The following is a 21,062-nucleotide window of genomic DNA, read 5'->3' on the forward strand; positions in this document are numbered from 1 at the left end:
GATGAATGCGAAACTACATGAAGTGTATACTTTGGATGATTATGTGGTATGTAAATATATCTCAATAAAAATCACATTATAAAAAAAAGCTATTCATATTGGTTTTTTACCCCCTTTCATCCATTTGCAATATGGTTGGGTTCATGTGTTCTGGTTCATATTCAATTTTTAGTTTCCTCTCACCTTTGTTGATTAAATTTTACTTTTGTATATGTAGAACATGAACACGCTATCAAAAGTCAGATGTATACACCTTGTTGTTCAAGAGGGAGTGGAGAGGCTGGAGGGAATTGCCTGAAAAAGTAGTGCTGTGTTCCAGTAGCCATGTTTCTTGATGATGATTGAACAATGATATAGCTTTCACAATGAGACTCTGTGAATGTGAAAACCTTATGTCTGATGCTCCTTTTAGCTACTATATCAACAGAAGAGTAGAACATATGGAATAAAAATAAATAATAGGGGGAACAAATGTTAAAATAAATTCAGCTTGAAATAGTGGTAAATGAAAACGAGGGGTAAGGGGTATGGTACATATAGTTTTTTTTTTCTCTATTATCATTGTATTTCTTTTTCCGTTGTCTTTTTATTTCTTTTTCTAAATCAATGCAAATGTACTAAGAAATGATGAATATGCAACTATGTGATGATATTAAGAATTACTGATTATATATGTAGAATGAAATGATTTCTAAATGTTTTATTTGTTAATTTATTTAATAAAAAAAAAGTCAGATGTATAAAAGTTCTTTCTTCTTTCCTTTCTACCCCTTCCATGCACCCCTTGTTGGTAATCAATCTCATTGTATTCTGTTTTATCCTTAATGTCTGTCTGTCTATGTGTGTGTTTAGCCAAAATAAGCAGTTATATGTATGTTTTCTTCTTTTCTTTCTTACACAGAAAGTAGTTGCATTAGTCAGGGTTCTCTAGAGAAATAGAATCAACAATATGAGATTGATAAAGGTGTCTCCTGCAACCGTGGGAATAGAAGAGTCCAAAATCTGCAGGGCAGGCTGTGAAGCTGGCAGCTCTGATGAAGGGTCTGGACGAACTCCACAGGAGAGGCTCGCTGGTTGAAGAAGCAGTGAAAGAGTCGCTCTTCTTCCTTAATAGCCTGCACCTGATTGGATTACTTGCTTGCAGGAGGCAAGCTCTTAGTTAATCACAGATGTGATCAGCCACAGATACAATCAACTGACTGATGATTTAATGCACCAGCCTTCTGGTTTATCAGTCAGCCAAGAAATAGCCTTTCAGCAACGGTCAGGCCAGTGCTTGTCTGACCAGACAACTGGGCACATCATCTAGCCAAGTTAACACCAGAACCTGACCATCCCAGCAGATATGATATATAATCTATTGCATTTGGCTTTTTTCATTTATTGACACCTTCTGGAAATCACCCCATAGAAGTACATTAGAAAAAATCCCACCAATAGAGAGTTTTGTCAAGCTTTTGACTTTTTACTAATTTGATGGGGGTTGGGGAGGGTCAGAGAAGTATTATCTCTGTACATTTAATTTTAAATTCTATCATGAGTGAAGATTAGTATCTCATATGTTTAAGGATAATTTTTAGAAATTTTGTGAAATGTCTGTTTATGTGTTCTGACCATTTAAATAGGATTTTGATCTTGTTTTCCCTCAATGTTTCAAAGTTCTTTATATATCAGGGATATTACCTCTCTATCTGTGATATGTGTCCAAATATTTTCTTCCAATTCATCATCATTTGTCTTTTGAGTTTGCTTGGAGTAAATTTTTTCCAATGTAATTTATAAAAATATGTACTAGGGTGGTGTGATGGTTAGTCAGTGGCAGAATTCTTGTCTGCCATGCCGGAGACCTGGGTTCAATTCTTGGAGCCTGCCCATGAAAAAAAAAAAAGATATATATATATATATGTATGTATGTATGTATGTACTCAAATTTTCATTCATTTATCTTATTGCACCTTGATGTTTTAATTAAAAAAATTTAACCAACTGTTCTAGTTTGCTAGCTGCCGTAATGCAATATAGCAGAAATGGACATAGAGAATGCAGGTAGATTGACTGTGGTTGCTCTGTAATGTGTAAAATTAGCTAAGCTGGAGCTGTATTTCCCAGCAACCCCCTCTCTTTATGGTACTGGGTTGGACTCGGCCACAAGAGAAATCTGTGTGAGATTTGGAAAGTTGAAGGGAAGTATTAGTACCGTGCCCAAGAGGTTACAGGGTCCTAGGCGCCACTGAAGTTCACACACAAACATTGATCTGATTATTCAGTGGGCAGGGCCACAGCCAGCCCATCAGCTGCACAACAAGTCCATCTCCCACAAGAGCTCCTCTCTCAGCTCTCCACGTCCTGGGCCAGGTACATGTGCAGGTCTGTGGTAGAGGCTGCCAGTTTCTGCCATTGGTCTCCTGCAAAATCACTGTGGGAGGCAGGTTCCAGTTTGTTCTCATGGATTTCTGGTTGCTCCCTGTGCTACTTTAAAAGGAAGTATGCCCCCTAGAAAAGCCATGTTTTAATCAAAATCCCATTTTGTAAAGGCAGAATAATTCCTATTCAGTACTGCATGTTTGAAACTGTAATCAGATCATCTCCATGGATGATGTAATTTAGTCAAGAGTGGTGGTTAAACTGGATTAGGTGATGACATGTCTCTACCCATTTGGGTGGGTCTTGATTGGTTTATCAGAGTCCTATAAAAGAGGAAACGTTTTGGAGAATGGGAGATTCAGAGAGAGCCAGAGAAGAACGACATAGCCACGAGAAGCAGAGAGCTCACTAGCCAGCAACCTTTGGAGATGAAGAAGGAAAATGCCTCCTGGGGAGCTTCATGAAACAGGAAGTCAGGAGAGAAAGTGAGCAGATGATGCCTTACTCGCCCTGTGCCTTTCCAGCCAAGAAAGAAACTGTGACTGTGTTCACCATGTGCCCTTCTCACTTGCGAGAGAAACCCTGAACTTCATCAGCCTTCTTGAACCAAGGTATCTTTCCCTGGATGCCTTTGATTGGACATTTCTATAGACTTATTTTAATTGGGACATTTTCTCGGCCTTAGAACTGTAAACTAGCAATGTATTAAATTCCCCTTTTTAAAAGCCATTCTGTTTCTGGTATATTACATTCCAGCAGCTAGCAAACTAGAACACTCCCATTTTATCCTTGCAATTTCCACTATCTTTGCACTTCCCCACTTCACGTCCAGCTTTCCTTCCAACTGCCAAGTATGCTGAACTACAGCATATTCAGTCCTCATCACACACAATGGAAACAGACTTTTACAGACTATTTTACCATCACTGTATTACACAAGGTCTAATCTCTAAAATACAGTCCTTATTCTATATCATTAATGGTGTTTCTACTTCTCTGACCAAATCCTAAGGAGCACAACTGATATATCTTCATTGGGAGATGAGGCTTTTAGCTATAAATTGTTATTCTTTGTCTCCTTTATTAGTGCTCTTTGGTCTTTTCTATTTGGTCTGATATCAGGAGCACAACTCCTGTTCTTTTAAAATCCAGTTTTCCTTTATGAGCCAATTTGAAAATATCTTCTTTTAATAGGCAAACTAAGCCCATTTGTAAATTGATAGAACTGATATGGTTTGGTCTCAACTCTACCACATTGTTTTCTATTATAATTACCACATGTATTACGCCATATTTATAATAGTTCTTTCTCGATTTAGTGTGTATTTTTTTCTTCTACTATTTTTTTAGCATTTTGGAATATTTATGTTTTTAGTGATTACATTTTTATTTATATTTTTTATAGTGCCTTTAATTCTGTTATTTTTTTTTCTTTCTTTCTTAACCTTTTAATATCTGGTCTACCAGTGTTATGAGGTCCCTCTTGACTCCCATCTATTGCCTATATAATGGTAATGACCTTATACTATTTTCCCTTTTTCTCCTTCTTTTCCTTCAATTTAATTGCATATATTCTACTTTGTCAGAAAGTATGATGTGTGCATACTATTCTTCTACCAATTAAGTATATTAAATGTTCTCCATCAGTCCTTTGGCTGTTTTCCTCAGTTATCTCTTGGCTGGAGGAAACTCATTCTCTAAGATGCCTCAAGAGAGGACTGCTCATTCTTTCAATTTTTGCGTTGAGTTCACTATAGCCTCTTACTAAGAGCAGACTTGTTTAATATAGAAAGCTTGGTTGGTAGTTTCTTTCCTTGAGTTTCTCATAAATGCTGCTCTACCGTTACCTTGCTTTGCATGCTGTTCTTAAGAAGTCTGATGTCAGCCTAAATTTTTATGCTTGTAAGTAATTTGGCCTTTTTGTTTTTAAAATCGAATCGTTTTAAGATATGTTTTGGAAAGGATTTATTCCAGGTCATTTTTCTGAGGTACACGGAAGATACTTTTGATATGTAGATTTAAATATTCTCTTATTTCTGGATTATTTCCTGGGATTATAGTTTTAGCATTAGTTCTGTTCCATTTAGCTTGCTGTTGCTTCTTTAGAAACTCCAGTTATATGTATTTTGGTCCTTCTCTCCTGGCTTGCACTTCAACCACTCCTCTCTGAACCTTTTATTTTCAATTTAATTGTTTTCTTGCCATTCTCTGAAGTCTTTATATATATATATATATATATATTCATATATTTATTTATATATATATACATATAAATCTGTATGCTGTATGGCAGGGGTCACATTTCATTATTTTTCCATGTGAGTATCTCCTTATTGCAGCACCATTTGTTGAGTATTTGTTTGTTTGTTTGGGAAATGCATGGGCTGGTAATTGAACCCAGCTTCCTGCATGGCAGGCAAGAATTCTACCACTGAACCACCCTTGTACCCCATTTTTCCTCTACATATTTTCATTTATTCTCCCTTGGGCTCTGTAGTGGCTTGAGGCTGTATGTACCCCAGAAAAACATGTTCTTAAATCTAATCCATTTCTGTGAGTGTGAACCCAGTATAAGTAGGACCTTTTGATGAAACTACTTTAACTAAAGTGTGTGTGGCCCAGCCCAATCAGGATGGGTCTTAATTCTATTCCTAGAGTCCTTTATAAACAGAATGAATTCAGAGATAGAGAATGCCACAGGAATTAAGAGGCTGGACAATGACAGAAGCTGGAAGAGCAGGTAAAGATCAGGAGACACTGCCATGTGACAGAGGAGACCAAGAATTGCCAGGACCCAGCCCCAGAACACCAATCTATGGGAAGAAAGCATTGCCTTAATGACATCTTGATTTGGACTTTTTCCCAGCCTCAGACAGGGAATGAATAAATGTCCATTGTTTAACCCGAATAATTTCATGGAATTTGCTTGAACAGCCCAGGAAACTAAAACAGGCACCTTGTAATTATTCTTTGTTTTTGTGGTAGTTTTGTTTTTATTTTCAATTTCTTTTCTGAATTTGATCAACTCTTGTTGTATTTCTTCCTAATTTTAGAGCAGTTTATTCTTAGTTTTTGAATTCTGGATTCTAGCTATACATATGTATATGAATTTATATTTGTGTATATATGTATGTATGTGATCTGTATAATCTTCAAAACTTCATGATACTTTGTTCAGTTTGATATGTGGTGTCATAATTTACTTCTGCTAAATGTTTTTTTTGGGGGGGAGGGGGTGGTGGAATACAGGGGGACTTTTCATTAGTGAACGTGTTATGATCCACAGCAGAAATGTTGTGATTAATTTTCTGTTTTCTTTTTGCAATAACTTTCTATGCAGTTGACTAGATTTTTTTTTCTATTACAAGGCTTTTGGAGGCAGGGTACCTAGTTTTAAGAGTGTCTTCTATCTGTATAGTAAAAAGAAGTATTTGATAGATGATGGGTAATTAGGGGAGGGATTGGCTGTCTTCTCTTTTATTTTGGCAAGCTCTTGAATTTTCCCTTCTTACTTCCTTCTTTCCCTTCATTGCCAGGCCTCCAAAGGATATTGCCCTCTCCATTCATCTGATTTTTTTTTCTCAGAAGCAAGACTTCTTCAAGGATGCCACCTCCTGTCCCATTCTCTTTCAAATCGCTTCCCTTGAACAATCAAGCACTGGACCTGTGTTCAGTGTTTAGCTCTTGGTCTTGGAGTTTGTCTTTACAGGTTTGCTTCAAGCTTATCTAAGTCCTTGGCAACAGTGGAGAGAGCTCTGTTGGAATTTGGTGTCTTTTATTTTCTTCTACTTAAGAAGTAATTTGAAGTTCAGTTCATGGCGTTTTCTTTCCCACTAAGGCTAAGGCTTTCTGTTTGTTTTGTTGAGGATGTGGGTAGAGATTAAGATTCAGGCAGCTGCCATTATCTCTAGACGGAAGCTCCTGAAATCACTTTTAAAATATCAAGTGCTCAGTAACATCTATTTCCTTCTTAGGAACACTGGAAACTTTGCATTTTACAAGGGCATTTTCAAGGTTAAATACATTCTGGCCAAGACATATAAGCGTCTTCAAGATACTTAGCGAGCCCTTTTTTCTCCCCCCTCTCCCTCAATACAGCAGCGACTGAGAAAAAAAGACTATATAATCCTGCTCTGTTCATTCTCCGAAAAACACTCACTTGAAAATCACCTTCTCACAATTTCCATCTCAAAGCCCCCACCTCTGCCCCCAAATAAATAAACAAAATGAACACCTGGTGATCACGGTATGTTTTGCTGAAACATAAGTAAGGAAACTGGCAGCGAGCAACAGAAAAGTCGGGTGCTGGAGGCGAGGAATTACACTAAAAGTCTCAGGACCTTTGGGCATTAAGAGAAAGCGTTTTAAGGGTCTGAGGCGGCCCAAAAGACCGAGGACTTGAAAAGGTGGTATTCTGGGAAGGGAAGCACCTAGGTTACCAGCACCACAAGGAACGTATGTGAAGGTCCCTGGGTACGTGTGGGCGCGAATGTGCGCCCATGTGCGCGCGCTCCTCCTCGGTCCCGGGGCAGCCACCTGTCACTCACGAAGTGGGGGGTGGGGGCAATCCCGCTGTGTGGAGGACGTAGGGGTGGAGGCAGGCGGCTGGGACGGCGCGGAGGAGGAGCGGGCGGGCCGGGGGGAGGGGGGGGGGCGGAGCGGCGCGGGGAAGCGCGGAGGCCCTCCCGGCGGAGTCCCGGCGTGCTGGAGCCATGGAGACGCGGCTAATCCCCTCCTCCCGGCCCGGCGCCCCAGCCCCCACTGCCGCCGCCGATTGGTCGCCCTTTGCTCCCTGACCCGTCTCGCCGCCTCCGAGGCCGGCTGCTTCCTGCCTAGGCAGCCGCTCGGCCGCCACCGGCCCGGGGCGGGGGAAGGGGGCGGAGCTCTCGGCCCAGCCGCCGCGGGGAGAGCCGGGCAGCCGTCTCTGCGCGCCCGGCCGCTGTAGGCAGCCCGCGCCGCCGCGGCCGGGGGAGGAGTCGCCGCCGCCCCCGCCCTGGCCCCTTCCCCCTTCCTCCGCCCCTCCTTTCCCCCATCCCCGGCCCGCCGCTCCCTTCCCGGCGGCCGGCGGGAGGCAGCACTCGCGAGCAGCCGGCGGCCGAGCGCCGGGTGGCGGAGTGGGGAGAATGCGGCGGCGATCGCGGATGCTGCTGTGCTTCGCCTTCCTCTGGGTGCTGGGCATTGCCTACTACATGTACTCGGGGGGCGGCTCCGCGCTGGCCGGAGGTGCAGGCGGCGGCGGCGGCGGCAAGAAGGTGAGTGCCGGTCCCGTCCCAGTCCAGCGGCCCCGGCCCGCACCGCGTTCGCTGGGCCCCTCCCTCTCCGAGAGCCCCTCCGCGGGGGGTCTCGGGCGCGTCGACTCTGGGCGGGGGCTCTCTCGGTCCCCTTTTCCGGACGTTCTCCCCTCGGCCGCCCCGCCTCCTACTCCCCGCCGAGTCCCTGGGTCGCGGCTGACATGCTCTCTCCTCGGCTGCCAGTCCTCTCCGAGGTGCTCGCGGGGGCATCTAGGGGATGTGTGCCCCGCTGTCCCCTTCACTCCTCTCCCCGGAAGAAAGTAACGAAACCCCAGACCTCCGCTGGGGACCGCGCCTCGCACTGGCCACGGATTTAAAAGCAGAGTTTTCCCCAGGGTCCGGAGCGCACACGGGCCCCTCTGCGGCAAGGCGGGGACTCCCGGGGAGGGGGTGACAGGGCGCAGCGCCACCGCCAAGGGCTTTGGGTTGGCAGGTTTCTTTCTTGCGCCCCCCCCCCCCCCGCATCCCACTCCTCCCGCATTGTTTCCCTTCCTCTCTCGGCTCCACAATTTAAGTTGCTGGGGCCCCATCCCATTCGGTGGGAAGTTTAGGAGGTGGGGGTGTTGGGAAACACAAAGAGGAGGAGAGGAAGGGAGAGGCAGTTGCTTTTCCAACGTGTCATGTAGATCTGGAGAGAGGAGTCCAAGTTTCTTTTCAACCCATTGAGACAAGCAGTGACACCTTCCCACCATCCTTCCCCTTTATTCCCCCTGTTCTCGCCGGGAAGAATGATCTAGGTTTCTGCCCCTTTCTCTGTCCTTTTCTTCTCTGGGGAGCAGTCCAGCTCCATGCCAAATAAAACGGACACCCCCGGCCTGTTGTGAGCAGAGGTCCACAGCGCCTCTGTCCCCGGAGCGAGGCCTGTCATGGTGATTTCCCCCTCGGAGCCAGGGACTCCTTTCACGTCTCCGTGTTACACGCTGCTTAGCTTGGTTGTCCCGGCTGCATCCCGCCGCTGGCCGAACGTTTGTCCTCGTGCACCTGGGTTTCCTAGTTCCACTTTCTCTCGTTCCTCTCGTTTTCTCTGTGTGTGTTTAATAAAAGCTTCGAGGGCCAAGTGATCAGGCTGCCGGAACCGTGTAACTCTCGCTGTCCTTAGAATCGCCGGGAGCACTCGGTCCCGCGTCTCTAAACAGTTCCAGGGACCGGGTGTTTGGGAAGAAATTGAACACTGTAGTGAAGCCGGGATCTACGCCTGTTGAGGGAAGGAGGTGTGTCAGGCTCTGGACTTGTGTACATTTCGTTGGTGGTGTTTGTTGTTTTTTAATGGCTAATCGGCTTTGAAAGCAGTGTTATCTTTTCCAGAATCCTGTAACCCACATTACTCTGACGTTCAGGGTTACAGCAAACCCAGGAAACTCTGAGTTAAAGGATGTGGTTCCATTTGAATTGCGGGTTAGCGTGGAACAAGAAAATAGTATCCTGAAACAAGCCAAAGGGGACCAATTGTAGATTAACAGATTTTAGCTCTGAAGTCAGACCTCTAAATGATAACACCGAAGTTCGGTAGCTTCAGAGGTCCTTCTCTGCCTTCCCTGCCTTCCTCCTTCCCTCCTTCCTTTCCAGCTCTGTGTATTAGATAGGTTGTAGAGTTCTTATTTCGTTCATAGGTTTGCTTTATCTAGAGCGGCAGAAGCGAAAACAGCCTTTCCATGTGCCTCATTAGCTTAGCTTGCATCTGAGCTGACATTGTACTATTAGCCCTATTTTTTCTTCCTTTCTTTTTTTAATGCAGGGTAGCCGTGTATATTTACATGAAGTCACCGTTTATTCTTCAGTCAAATGGTAAGAGCAGTGCAGTCACTGGAGGCACTGCAGCCCTCAAAAAAACTATGGTCACGTTTAAAATGGCATTGCTATAAAAAACTTTCCTTCCTAGTAAACTGTGCGTTGGCAGGTTGGAATAGCCTGGTGTGCTGGTGAGAGACCCTGCAAGGCCTTCTGTCTTAACATGTGAAAGAAAATCAAAGAAATAAACCAGCCTTGGTATTTCTCTTTCCTTGCTTTGCCACTTTCATTGGAAACAGCAACATGTGTCATCAGCATGGGAGAGGCTGGTTTCTCTGGGGCCTTGCTGGAAGGTTTCCTGCTGGTGGGTAGTTTTTGGGGGGTCTTCTATGTTGACCTCAGAAGTGTGATCTTTAGTTGAAATATAAACCCATGAACTCCTTGTGGTCTGGTGGCAATAGGAACGTATAGAGACTATGTGGGAAAAGGTGTGTGGGGGTGGGTGGGGGGTAATGAACAATTAGACATGGATTGGTGATTTGGGAATCTATTCTTTCGGTCAACGAACCATAAAATTTAATCCTGACTCTTAGAATGGTTTAGTGATTTGTCGGTTGGGGAAGAGATGTGTAAATGCAATAGCTTTTGAAATTGCCATGGAAGGCTCATTAACTTAGTGTGGTGGGACCTGACCTAAAGGAGTAGAAGCCCTCGGACTGTTTCTGGAGGAAGTGAATAGAAGCCTGCTGTTGTGAATTTCTTAATCTAGTAGGAAAACTGTATAGCCTTCCTCCTGAATTGTTTCTGTGGATTTAGGCACTAGAAAATCTCTCCAAATTTAGCTCATCCTCATGAGTGTCATGATTAAAGGAAATAGGTGCTTTGTTTAGCTTGTAAAGTATGGGCATAAAAAAAGGTAATGTGGAATGCATGTAAAGGCAGGATTTAAATAGTAGCCCTAGTTTCTAGATATAAGTGGACTTGTATTTCTTCACTCGTTGCATACTTTATGAGTCAGGGCTCCAATTCCATTTTAGTAAATTTTTCTGCATCCCAGGGTTTTTCAGGGGGGTACCAGGCTTCAGTATTGGGCTTTTGAGGATTGTCTGATCGGAGCCTGCCTAGTATTTTTGCTGCTTCAGCAGCCCAGCTCAGGCTCATCACTGTGTGCCCTGCCTATTAAATAACTCACCGCATAACTGTTATTCTCCATTTGGCAAAACCCAGAAAGCCACCTCACCTCGGATTGCAGATTTAACAAAAGAAACAGGAGAGAGTGCTCTAAACCAACTAGGACATGGCCCAGCAACTCAGGACTCTAAATGCTGAGGTTCAGAATATGTGTGTCAAATCAATTTATGCATGATATTGTTTGAAATTACATGTCATTAACATTTATATAGTTCCTCACCCCTTCCCCCTTCCTCCATATTTTGCTTTTTTCCCCTAAATTGATAATTTGCACTTCAAGGATGTCTTTCCTTTGAGCAACGTAACTACTTTAAAATTTTAATCATGTTAAGTCTCCCCTGGGCCTTGGTATGTTGGCAGTGGATGGAGCTGCAGAGGAGAGAGAGGGAAGGGATTTCTGTTGAAATGAAGCTGCCTCTGGGTGAAGTGCCCTTTAGGATACAGAGTGAAGAGCTTCCTGGTATGGGAAGAGTGATCTCTTCTGAAAGTCTGCCTTTAACACTGTCATGCCTGAGACCCCTGACCTATGCTTGCTGCAGTCTAGGGAGATTAGAGAACGCTTTAGTTGGAGGAATTGACCAGCCACTGGACTCACCCAGGCAGTACAACCCTTCCTCAACCAAACTGGTTATGGAGTCCCGGGTCCTAAAGCTCTTGCTCTGGGCAGTCCAGGGATGAAATTTTGAACATAATCTTGTAGGAATATATTTGAGGAAGATCTTTTTGGAACAATGAGGGATCTTACTCCACTGCAGCATGGCATATGTGTAGGGAAACATGAGGGTGCAAAACTGGGAGAGGAATTTGGGACCTCATTGTAGAAGACTTTGAATGCCAACCTGACTTCCAGGTTCTTCATTTGGATGCTCATAGGGAACTAGTAAAGTTTATTGAGTTTGGTAGTAGGTATTCAGTGAAGGAGAATGGCACACATCCCTTCCTCGGGAGTGAGACTTAGCTTTCTTAATTTGTCCTGCTTAATGGCCTTTATTAATTTACTGAACCTCTGTACACCTCAGCTTTCTCATCTTCACAGTGGCACTCACCATTCTCACTTTGTGACTTTTTTTTTTTTGAGAGTTAAATGGAGTTTGTAAGTGCTGGCAAATAGTAGTGGCTAAATAAATGGTATCTCAAAAAAGAAAAAAAAAAAGCTTAATATCTCCTTGGGAATGAGAGAACCTTAAATATCCCTTCAGTGTCTTCTTGATCTCTGGAAAATTACTGTCTTTCTTTCTTTGAGCAATTTTATTTCAGTCCATACCTCCAAGATTGATTTTATTACTTCATGTGGGAATTGTATTGTACTATGAACATTAAATCCCACTGAGATCTGACTTTTTGGAAACTTGTCCCCAGTTGTGGTGTCCATGAAGGGTTCCCATTAATAGGCAGTAAGCAGAAGAATGAAAGGAGGGCACACATTTCCTTGGCTGGTTGGGGACAATCGTTGGCAGTGTTAGCCGTTCCCCTAAGTGTGGGGCTTTGTGGGGTGGGGAAGGCAGGCCCTGCTTCTCTCCCTGCCTTTTGTCAGCGGGAGACGGCTGTAATTACTGCAGGTCCGCATGGCTTGAAGTTGAACGTGAGGCTGCCAGGCGATTTAATGGGTGGCAGCAGATCTGGGAGTTTGTCTGCCCTGTGGATGTGATGGGGGATCCCACCCCACAGCCTGCCACCGATAATCAGTTTGGAGTTTAAAGAAATCCCATTTGAAATGAGATTCTGAAGTTGAGATACAGAGAGCAGCAAGGAAAACAAAAAACAAAAACCCCGTAACTTGTATAGCCAGAGACTCTGACAAGTGGCACCGTAATATAAACTCTTCTCTTTAAAGAAAATAAAGTTTCCCTATTTCTGGAGTTCTGTTGTGGCTGCCTCGGGGTGCTCAAACATAATGGAAACAGATTGTGACTGATAAACAGTGCAAAAAAGAATGTACTTGTCCCTTAACCCTCTAGCAAAAAATGGAAAAGCCACTGTACCCAGCACCAAGTAGAGTCAACTGGCTCGGACTCTATCAGACCTTGGTTTGCGGGGAGGGAGGCAGGCAGGGAGACATAGGAAGCTGTTAAAGGTTTTGTGGAAGCCTCAGGCCCCCTGTGAATCTCCCCACCCCAACTCCTGATTTGTGTGTGGGGAGCCCTTCCTACTTGGATCAGAGGAAGAGGTATTTGAGAAGTAGTGAGAAAAAGTATTGGGGAGAAAGAAAAAGATATATATATATATTATCTATTTATATTTCTCTCTGTCATCTATCTGTTTATATCTATAATTTCACATTGCTGCTTCTCATGTTTCTCAGAGCTCTAGTGAGAGGAAAGCAGTTTGGGAAGATGATGCGAATTCCAGTGTCAAAGCAGGAAATACTTTCCTGCCTAACTTCCAGCAAATCTAGAGGCAGGTGACTTACTAGAAGGAGGTGGGGACAGCTGAGAAGGCTGCTGGGGCAGACACACAAGTGCAGGCATGAATTTATTGAAAGGTTCTGGGTGACATCCCAGGGAGGCAGTTATTCCTGGGAAAAACCCGTGAAGCCTCCTGGCTGGACCGGCAGGATCCTTGCACCTACATCCAAACCTGGCCCAGTCCCTTCCCCTGTTCATTGCTTTACTTTGCCTCACCTCCCGAAGCTCCCTGTGAACCTTGTTCTGGAAGTTTTGACTGGATAGGTGATGCTGAGACATACAGATGGGTCGGATATCCAGTTGGAAATATGCACATATGGCCATGCCGTGCAGATTAAAATGGTGACATGCATCCATATGGTTTGTTCAATGAATTTGCTATTATCTGGAGATCTCTGTGTACCTACCACCCCACCCCCACCCCAGCCTCCCAATTACCAGGGTCACCCCCTGGGATCCTTTCCCCATTATCAGTAACTAAAGGTTTGAAACCGGCCATCGCAGGGGGCCTCTGGGACCTTTGTCAATGCCCTTACCACAGTAGGGATGCACATTTGGGGTATCACGCCTGTACATGTGTCACTGAGATTGATGGAAATGTTGGCCAGTCCTCTATTTCCATTTGTATTCCCCGTGATTAGGCCTTTGATTTTGTGTCCTGGGTCCTTGCCTCTAGACTGCCATATTGGTGAGCTTTCTTGGGAAAGACCTTTTGGTACTTTCACCAACAGACTCTGCTGAATGAGCTCCAGGGTAGGCTGTGCCCCACAAAGAATTTTCCTCCGTTGAAAATTAGACGGAACGAGCTCATCAGTGGACATGGTATTCCTGGCCTCAGAGTCAGAACTTGACCTTGGTTCTCTTAACTGGTGTGAAGATTCCTTGGCCTTCACACATGTGCTTGGTCTTAAGGAGTAAGCCCAGATGTGTGTGGTGGTACCCAGAATGTGTGTATTCATAGTTTACCTGTCCAGTCTGAAAAGTCTCCCCTTTCCTCCTTTACAGACTATGGCCACATTGTGGCTTTTTCTAAGAAATAAAGAAACCAGGCTTATGGCACAAATTAGTCCTTCCCTGGTGGCTCACCCTCTCTTTTCCTGTTGTCAGCACGAACACCAGCATTTTCCTGGCCCCAGGCAGGTGAATCTGAAATTTCTCTTGGCCGCTTCTGCTCAAATTCTTGCCTCCTTCGTTGTGCAACGCTTGGCATTTTTGCGTTTAGTCATGTGTAGTATTACTGGCCTGGAAGCATGTGTCATTTTTACGGATTGGTTTTCTTAGCCTGCTGCAATATAGATTGCAGTGATTCTTCAGGGCTGGGTTTGACAAAACAAAAAACAAAAAAAATTCTATCACATAGAGTCTCCCACATGGGCTTAAATTTAAAAAGCTTTCTCAGGCTCTGGGAGTTATGAGAGCCCTGCGTCTTAGCAAGTACTACTGTACCAAAGAAGTCGCTGAGGAGTGGCTGCCTGGGGAACGTGGAATGGGCCAGTTACTCACAGCTCCAGCTGAAATCTGCGGGATGCCTGCTTTGGTGAGCTGTTTCTTCCACCTCTGCTTCCCGGGAGTCCCCAGGGAGCCCTGTGAGTCTTCCGGGCCAGTCCTGCTCTGCCACAGGCTAGGCGATTTCCTGCCTAGTGATCCTTTGGGAGGAGGAATGGCCCTGAGGGCTGTGGGGAGACTTAGTGAATTTCCAGAGCCCAAATCAGGACATAGGGTTTGGTAGGGACAGAGGTGCTTGGGAGTCAGTGGTGGCTCTGATTCAGGGTTTCTCAGCCTCAGCACCACTGTCATTTTGGGCCTGATAAACTCGTTGTTGTCGGGGCTGGCCTCTACATTGTAGGATGTCTGGCAGCGTCCTTGGCCTCTATCCACAAGATGCCAGTGGCATCTTCAGGCCCAGTGGTGACAACCAAAAATATCCCCCAAATTGTCAGATGTCTCCTAGGGGGTAGAATCACCTCGGTTAAGAACCACTGCTGCAGTCATTATTAACTTTGATTCCATTTGCTCCCCTACTGCCTTTATGGTTCAGACCTTCTCCAAATGGGACTGCCTTTCTTTGTGGTCTGGGGTGGATCCCCTGTGAAAGGGACCCATTTGAATTTTAATTTAGTGAACACTTAAACACACCCGCTCTTGCCAGATGTGAATGCAAGTGCTTTACAGATATTAACTCATTTGTTCTTCAGAACCACCCTTTTCTTGCTCCCATTTTACAGATGAAGAAACTGAAGTACAGAGAAGTTAAGTAACTTTCCCAAGGTCACAGAGCTAGTTGGTGGCAGAACCAGAGTCATCTGATGAGAAAAGGACAGAAATCTCCAGTGGGCTTCTCGAGGCAGTAGGGCTTTTTCCAGAGCTAGTGGCCCAGACGGTTTCTGCTGGCCAGGTGGCTTGCTTTGGCTCTCCCTGCTTCCCACGACCCTTCATTGGCTTGGCCTCGCTGTATCGTCGGTCGGAAGGTTCCTGGAAAGCATTTTGGAGCACATGCATTTTGCTCGTTCCTTCATTTTTACCTTTTGCTCCATGAAATATTCTGTGTGTACTTATCCCACCGGCATCTACCTGTACTGAAGGTGGTAGTCCTGAAGCTATGGCTTCTGCAGGAACACAAATGAAAACAGGCGTTTGTGGGCTTTCACTCATTCTTTCAATGACTAGTTCTTGAGCACCTTCTGTGTGCCAGTTACTGCTCAGGTGTTTGGGAATTTGTCAGTGATTTTTCAGACACAAAATTCGTGTGGAACTTGCATTCTAGTGGGGGAAGATAGGCAACAGATATAAGAAAAGTAAATTCTATGGAGTGTGTGCTGGTTTGAAGGGAAGTATGCCCCCTAAGAAAAGCCATGTTTTAATATGGATCCCATTTCTTAAAGGTAGAATAGTCTCTATTCAATGCTGTGTATTTGGGACTGTGATGGGATCATCTCCCTGGTTGATGAGATTTAGTTAAGAACGGTTGTTAAACTGGATTAGGGGATGACATGTCTCCACCCATCTGAGTGGGTCTTGATTAGTTTCTGAAGTCCTATAAAAGAGGAAACATTTTGGAGAATGAGAGACTCAGAGAGAGCAGAGAATGCTAGAGCACCACGAAGCAAAGAGTCCACCAGCCAGCGACCTTTGGAGATGAAGAAGGAAAACGCCTCCCGGGGAGCTTCATGAAACAGGAAGCCAGGAGAGAAAGCTAGCAGATGATGCTGTATTTGCCATGTGCCCTTCCAGCTGAGAGAGGAGCCCTGACCGTGTTCACCATGTGCCTTTCCAGATGAGAGAGAAACCCTGAACTTCATCGGCCTTCTTGAACCAAGGTATCTTTCCCTGGATGCCTTTGATTGGACATTACTATGGACTTGTTGTAATGGGGACATTTTCTCGGCCTTAGAACTGTAAACTAGCAACTCATTAAATCATCCCTTTTAAAAGCCATTCCGTTTCTGGTATATTGCATTCCAGCAGCTAGCAAACTAGAACAGATTTTGGTACCGGAGAGTGGGGTGCTGCTGCTGTGGTTTGCAAATACCAAACATGTTGGAACGGCTTTTAAAATGGATAAAGGGAAGATTTTGGAAGAGTTATGAGAAGCTTGATAGAGAAGGCCTAGAATGCTTTGGAAAGACTGTTGGTAGAAATGTAAACTCTGAAGATACCTCTGATGAGGACTTAGACAGAAATAAGGCACGTGTTATTAGCGACTGGAAGGTAGGCGACCCTTGTTTTAAAATGGCAGATAATCTGGCAAAATTGACTAGTGGCTTTGGCTGGAAGGCAGATTTTAAAAGCCATGAACTTGGATATTTAGCAGAAGAGATTTCCAAATTAAGTGTCGAAAGTGCAGCCTGGTTTCTCCTCACAGCTTATAGTGAAATGCGAAAGGAAAGAGATAAGCTGAGAACTGAACTCTTGAGTAAAAAGAAACTAGAAATTGAGGTCCTGGAAAATTCTGGGCCTACAGAAAGGGAGACTCCAGAGTATAGTGCCCTGAGTGTGGATTTAACCAAATGTGGAACCAGCCAGCCATTTCAGAGAAAGTCAGGATCGGACATGGAGTTATCCAGGAAAGATTTGTGGAAACTCCTTATGTCTGATGGGCATGATCCAAGGCTACTGCATAGAAAGCCAACGAGAGTGCTGTGGGACCTGTATAAACAGAGCCGCTGCCAGTCTGGACTGGTGGGTTCAGAGAAGGGACACATTGGAGGAAAAATAAGTTCAGAGGCAAAACCATGGAGGCTGAAGTCTGAAGTCAAGAAGCCTCGGGCCAGGAGAGTGGACCCACCCAAGCCCGTGGAGAGGGTGAGTTTGCCCCAAAGGCAGAGAATGGGCCTTCCACCTCGTTGCAGTGGGAGAGTCATGCCGCCTCAGGTCTTGGAGAGAGTGAAGCACGTTCCTTGTGGTTTGGGGAGAGCCTGGCTGCCACCACATGGAGGGGTTGAGCGTGTGCCCCGGAGATGGCAGAGAGCCCGGGTGCGGCCCCAATGCTTGGAGAGGGTGGAGCCGAGAGAAAGGTGGTCTCCCCAATATCCCCCAAGGTTGCATTCAGAGAGAGGCAGGCGTAGGCATTTGGATAGGGTGGGACTGCCACTTTCTAAAGCCCTGAGGATAAATGACTCTCAGATTTTGAAATCTAATGGACTTTGCCCTGTAGGTTTTCGAAACCGTATGGGTCCGGTGACCCCTGTGTTCCTTCCTCCCTATGGAAATGCATATACATATCTTATGAATGTTCCTCCTTTGTATGTTGGCAGCAAATAACTTGTGAGTTTTCAAAGGTTCAGAGCAAATGGAGAGAATTTTGCCTTAGGACAGACCATGCCTGTAACTGACTTGATGAGATTTTATACTCTCTAATTTTTTACTTCATTGTATTGCTACTGATAGGTTTAAGGATTTCTGATATTGTTATGAAATTAATGTATTTTGTATTTGGGAAAAACATGTCTTTTTTAGGGGCCAGAGGGTGGAATGTGCTGGTTTGAAGGGAAGTATGCCCCCTAAGAAAAGCCATGTTTTAATATGGATCCCATTTCTTAAAGGTAGAATAGTCTCTATTCAATGCTGTGTATTTGGGACTGTGATGGGATCATCTCCCTGGTTGATGAGATTTAGTTAAGAACGGTTGTTAAACTGGATTAGGGGATGACATGTCTCCACCCATCTGAGTGGGTCTTGATTAGTTTCTGAAGTCCTATAAAAGAGGAAACATTTTGGAGAATGAGAGACTCAGAGAGAGCAGAGAATGCTAGAGCACCACGAAGCAAAGAGTCCACCAGCCAGCGACCTTTGGAGATGAAGAAGGAAAACGCCTCCCGGGGAGCTTCATGAAACAGGAAGCCAGGAGAGAAAGCTAGCAGATGATGCTGTATTTGCCATGTGCCCTTCCAGCTGAGAGAGGAGCCCTGACCGTGTTCACCATGTGCCTTTCCAGATGAGAGAGAAACCCTGAACTTCATCGGCCTTCTTGAACCAAGGTATCTTTCCCTGGATGCCTTTGATTGGACATTACTATGGACTTGTTGTAATGGGGACATTTTCTCGGCCTTAGAACTGTAAACTAGCAACTCATTAAATCATCCCTTTTAAAAGCCATTCCGTTTCTGGTATATTGCATTCCAGCAGCTAGCAAACTAGAACAGAGTGAAAGTAGGTGGTAAGTACCATGGAAACAATAAGGTAGGGTTAGGGGGTTAGGAATTGGGAAGGGGGGGGGGTGTATGTTGTGGTAGTCAATTGGTGATTATGGAGGCCTCATTGGAAAGGTGAAATTTGAGCCTAGCCTAGAGGGTGGTAAGCTTTTGTGGCTTACTTTGCTTTACATGTTGCCCCTGGGTTCAGCCCATGTCCAGTCTCCTTTTGGTGATTTCTCCAGTCATCCGCTTCTTTTGCTTAATAAATAAGGCATTTGTCTTTACTGAAGGTTGTTACCTTTGATATGTGTTTATATCTGGTTTAGTAGTGGTATGCCCTTTATTCTATGGAAATCTTGGCTCTTCTGTTCTTTCTCCACATGGTCTCTTGGATGTGGGTACAAATCCCGGGCATAATGTTATATACACCTGCCCTCCTCCCTCCGGCCATGGACTTGGGACTGCCTTAGGTGCCTGCAGTTTAATCTGCTGATTGATTTAGTAGAATGTGCTTATGAAACTATTTCATTTCTTGATTTTTGAGCTGTTCTCTCTGTCATGCTAAGTTGAATTGGGTAAACCAATAAATAATACCTCACATTTGTGGAGTGTTTCCCACCTACATTATCATTTAATGAGAAATTGTCTTTGGTCTCCAGGTGTCTGCTGCAGCCACAGGGATTTTCACTATGATTTAAGTCCCCGAGAATTGCTGTGTGTAAATGCAGGGAGTTGTTGATTTGTGTTTGCAGGAAACCAGAACTCTGAAGCCTGGGCTTCAGGCCTGGGCTTTGGAAAGATTGTGCTTGGCAATGTGAGAAATCGAGGCCCTGTGACCTATAGTAGTTTTGGAAATTAAAATGAAGATGTAGCTTCATTGCCCTCGACCACTTTAGGAAGGTGGAACAGTGGCAAAGTGCACCTCTTCCTGGTTCTCTAGGTGAGAGCGTGTCCAGCTGCTTTTCATAGAAGCCATTGGCTGTAATGAGGGGGTCATTAGATGCTTTATGGGGTCAGGTAACATGCCTACACGTCTACATGTTCACGTAAAACGACCAAAACATCTACGTGGTGGCAGAGAACAGGTAATTTTAGAGGCCTGCAAACTCAGGAGCTGCTATTAAGGTTTCCCCATTTCTGTTTCAGAGTCCAGTGCAGGGAGTGAGCTCTTTTATTTTTTTTCCTTCCTGAAAGCGTGCTTCTCTAGACACTTCCAATTAAGGGTTTTTCTTTCTTAGCTAAATTGCCTTATGAGAACTTAAGGAGCTGGTGCAAATTAAAGGCCTGAATTTTAGTGATGCCCATAAACTATGCACTCTGTTATCAGGATTTGGATAAGTTGTGGTGACTCTTACTGTCAGAGGGTTTATATGGCTGCCTTGAATGGTGAGCTGGTTAGCCCAATGTGGGATGCCATGAGGCTGCATCGTGGGAACCTTTGCCACTGACCTACATTTTGAGCTTTTTCTCTGTGACCTTTAAAGGCTTCCGCACTTTTCCTTCCCTTTCTGTTGTCTACTCGCTTGCCCTGCCCCGTTTCTCTCTGCCAGCAAGCACACCTGGTTATTTTTTTTCTGTCTCGCTTTTGATGATGACTGCTTTCCCCCTGTGTTTGGAGTATTCCCTTTCCATCAAATCTAAGATGTCATTGATTTTAGAGCACACCATTATTTTATGTACTACTGGGAAAGAAAAAACACTGTCAATGGAGCTGAGATACAATGCTTTCTTGCCGGTTAGCATTTTTATTTTCTACTTATTGAAAGAGCTCTTTCAGATGTAATTAGACAGAGATTTTTCTATATATCACTCTTACGCATACATAAAAAGGAAAATATACATGAAATAAATGGAAAAGGTGTTCCTAAAACTTTTTCAGAGCCCAGCCATTCGGAATCACTTTTTGACTCAGTGACATTGGTGTCTTTGTTTTTCTCACACAAAATCACCCTTTGTCATTAAGAGCGTTGATGATGCAGCATTTCCTAAAAAAATTCTAAGAAGCCCTGAAAGACCAAGGGCGCTGGATTTTAAGACAGGTTGGCTTTCTTTTGACTCTTCCAGAAATTTTCCTAACTTACCAATTCACCATCTCTTCCTATCCTATCCTCCCCTTCCCTCCTCTCCTTCTCTCCCCTCCCCATCCCATGATTTGGTTTCCAAGGATGGTGAGTGCTGCACTGTTATTTGATGCCAGGGTGTTGAATGTGTGAATATGTGCTAGTAATAGCAGGTTCATTGGGACACTTGCCTGGCAGATGCCCTTGCAAGACATCACTTTCTACACAAATCAACTGTGTAGAAAGTCCTTTTTTTTTTTTTTTTTTTTTTAAATTAGGGGTAAGCTGAGCAAGGACTGGATAGTACTGGTGTTAATGGCATTGTGGCTGTGTTTTTCAAACAATCTTTTGGAGATACAAACTAAACTAAAAGTATTCATGGTTGAAATA

The 21,062-nt window shown here is 44.5% G+C and overlaps 1 protein-coding gene across 7 annotated transcripts in view; it reads left to right on the plus strand.

Moving 5' to 3' along the window:
• Positions 1-7,404: 7,404 nt before the first annotated feature.
• GALNT2 (polypeptide N-acetylgalactosaminyltransferase 2) overlaps positions 7,405-21,062 on the plus strand; it is a 234,758-nt gene continuing 221,100 nt past the window's right edge. For all 7 annotated transcript variants that reach the window (XR_013170865.1, XR_013170866.1, XR_013170867.1 and 4 more), the window contains exon 1: positions 7,405-7,616. Coding sequence is in view for 1 of the 7 variants with exons in the window: in XM_077149416.1 (XP_077005531.1) it covers positions 7,488-7,616 (129 nt within the window). In the remaining 6 variants the exon portion in view is untranslated. The remainder of the gene's footprint in view (positions 7,617-21,062) is intronic.

The sequence above is a fragment of the Tamandua tetradactyla genome, chromosome 2 (assembly GCF_023851605.1).
Source record: "Tamandua tetradactyla isolate mTamTet1 chromosome 2, mTamTet1.pri, whole genome shotgun sequence".
Lineage (NCBI taxonomy): Eukaryota > Metazoa > Chordata > Mammalia > Pilosa > Myrmecophagidae > Tamandua > Tamandua tetradactyla.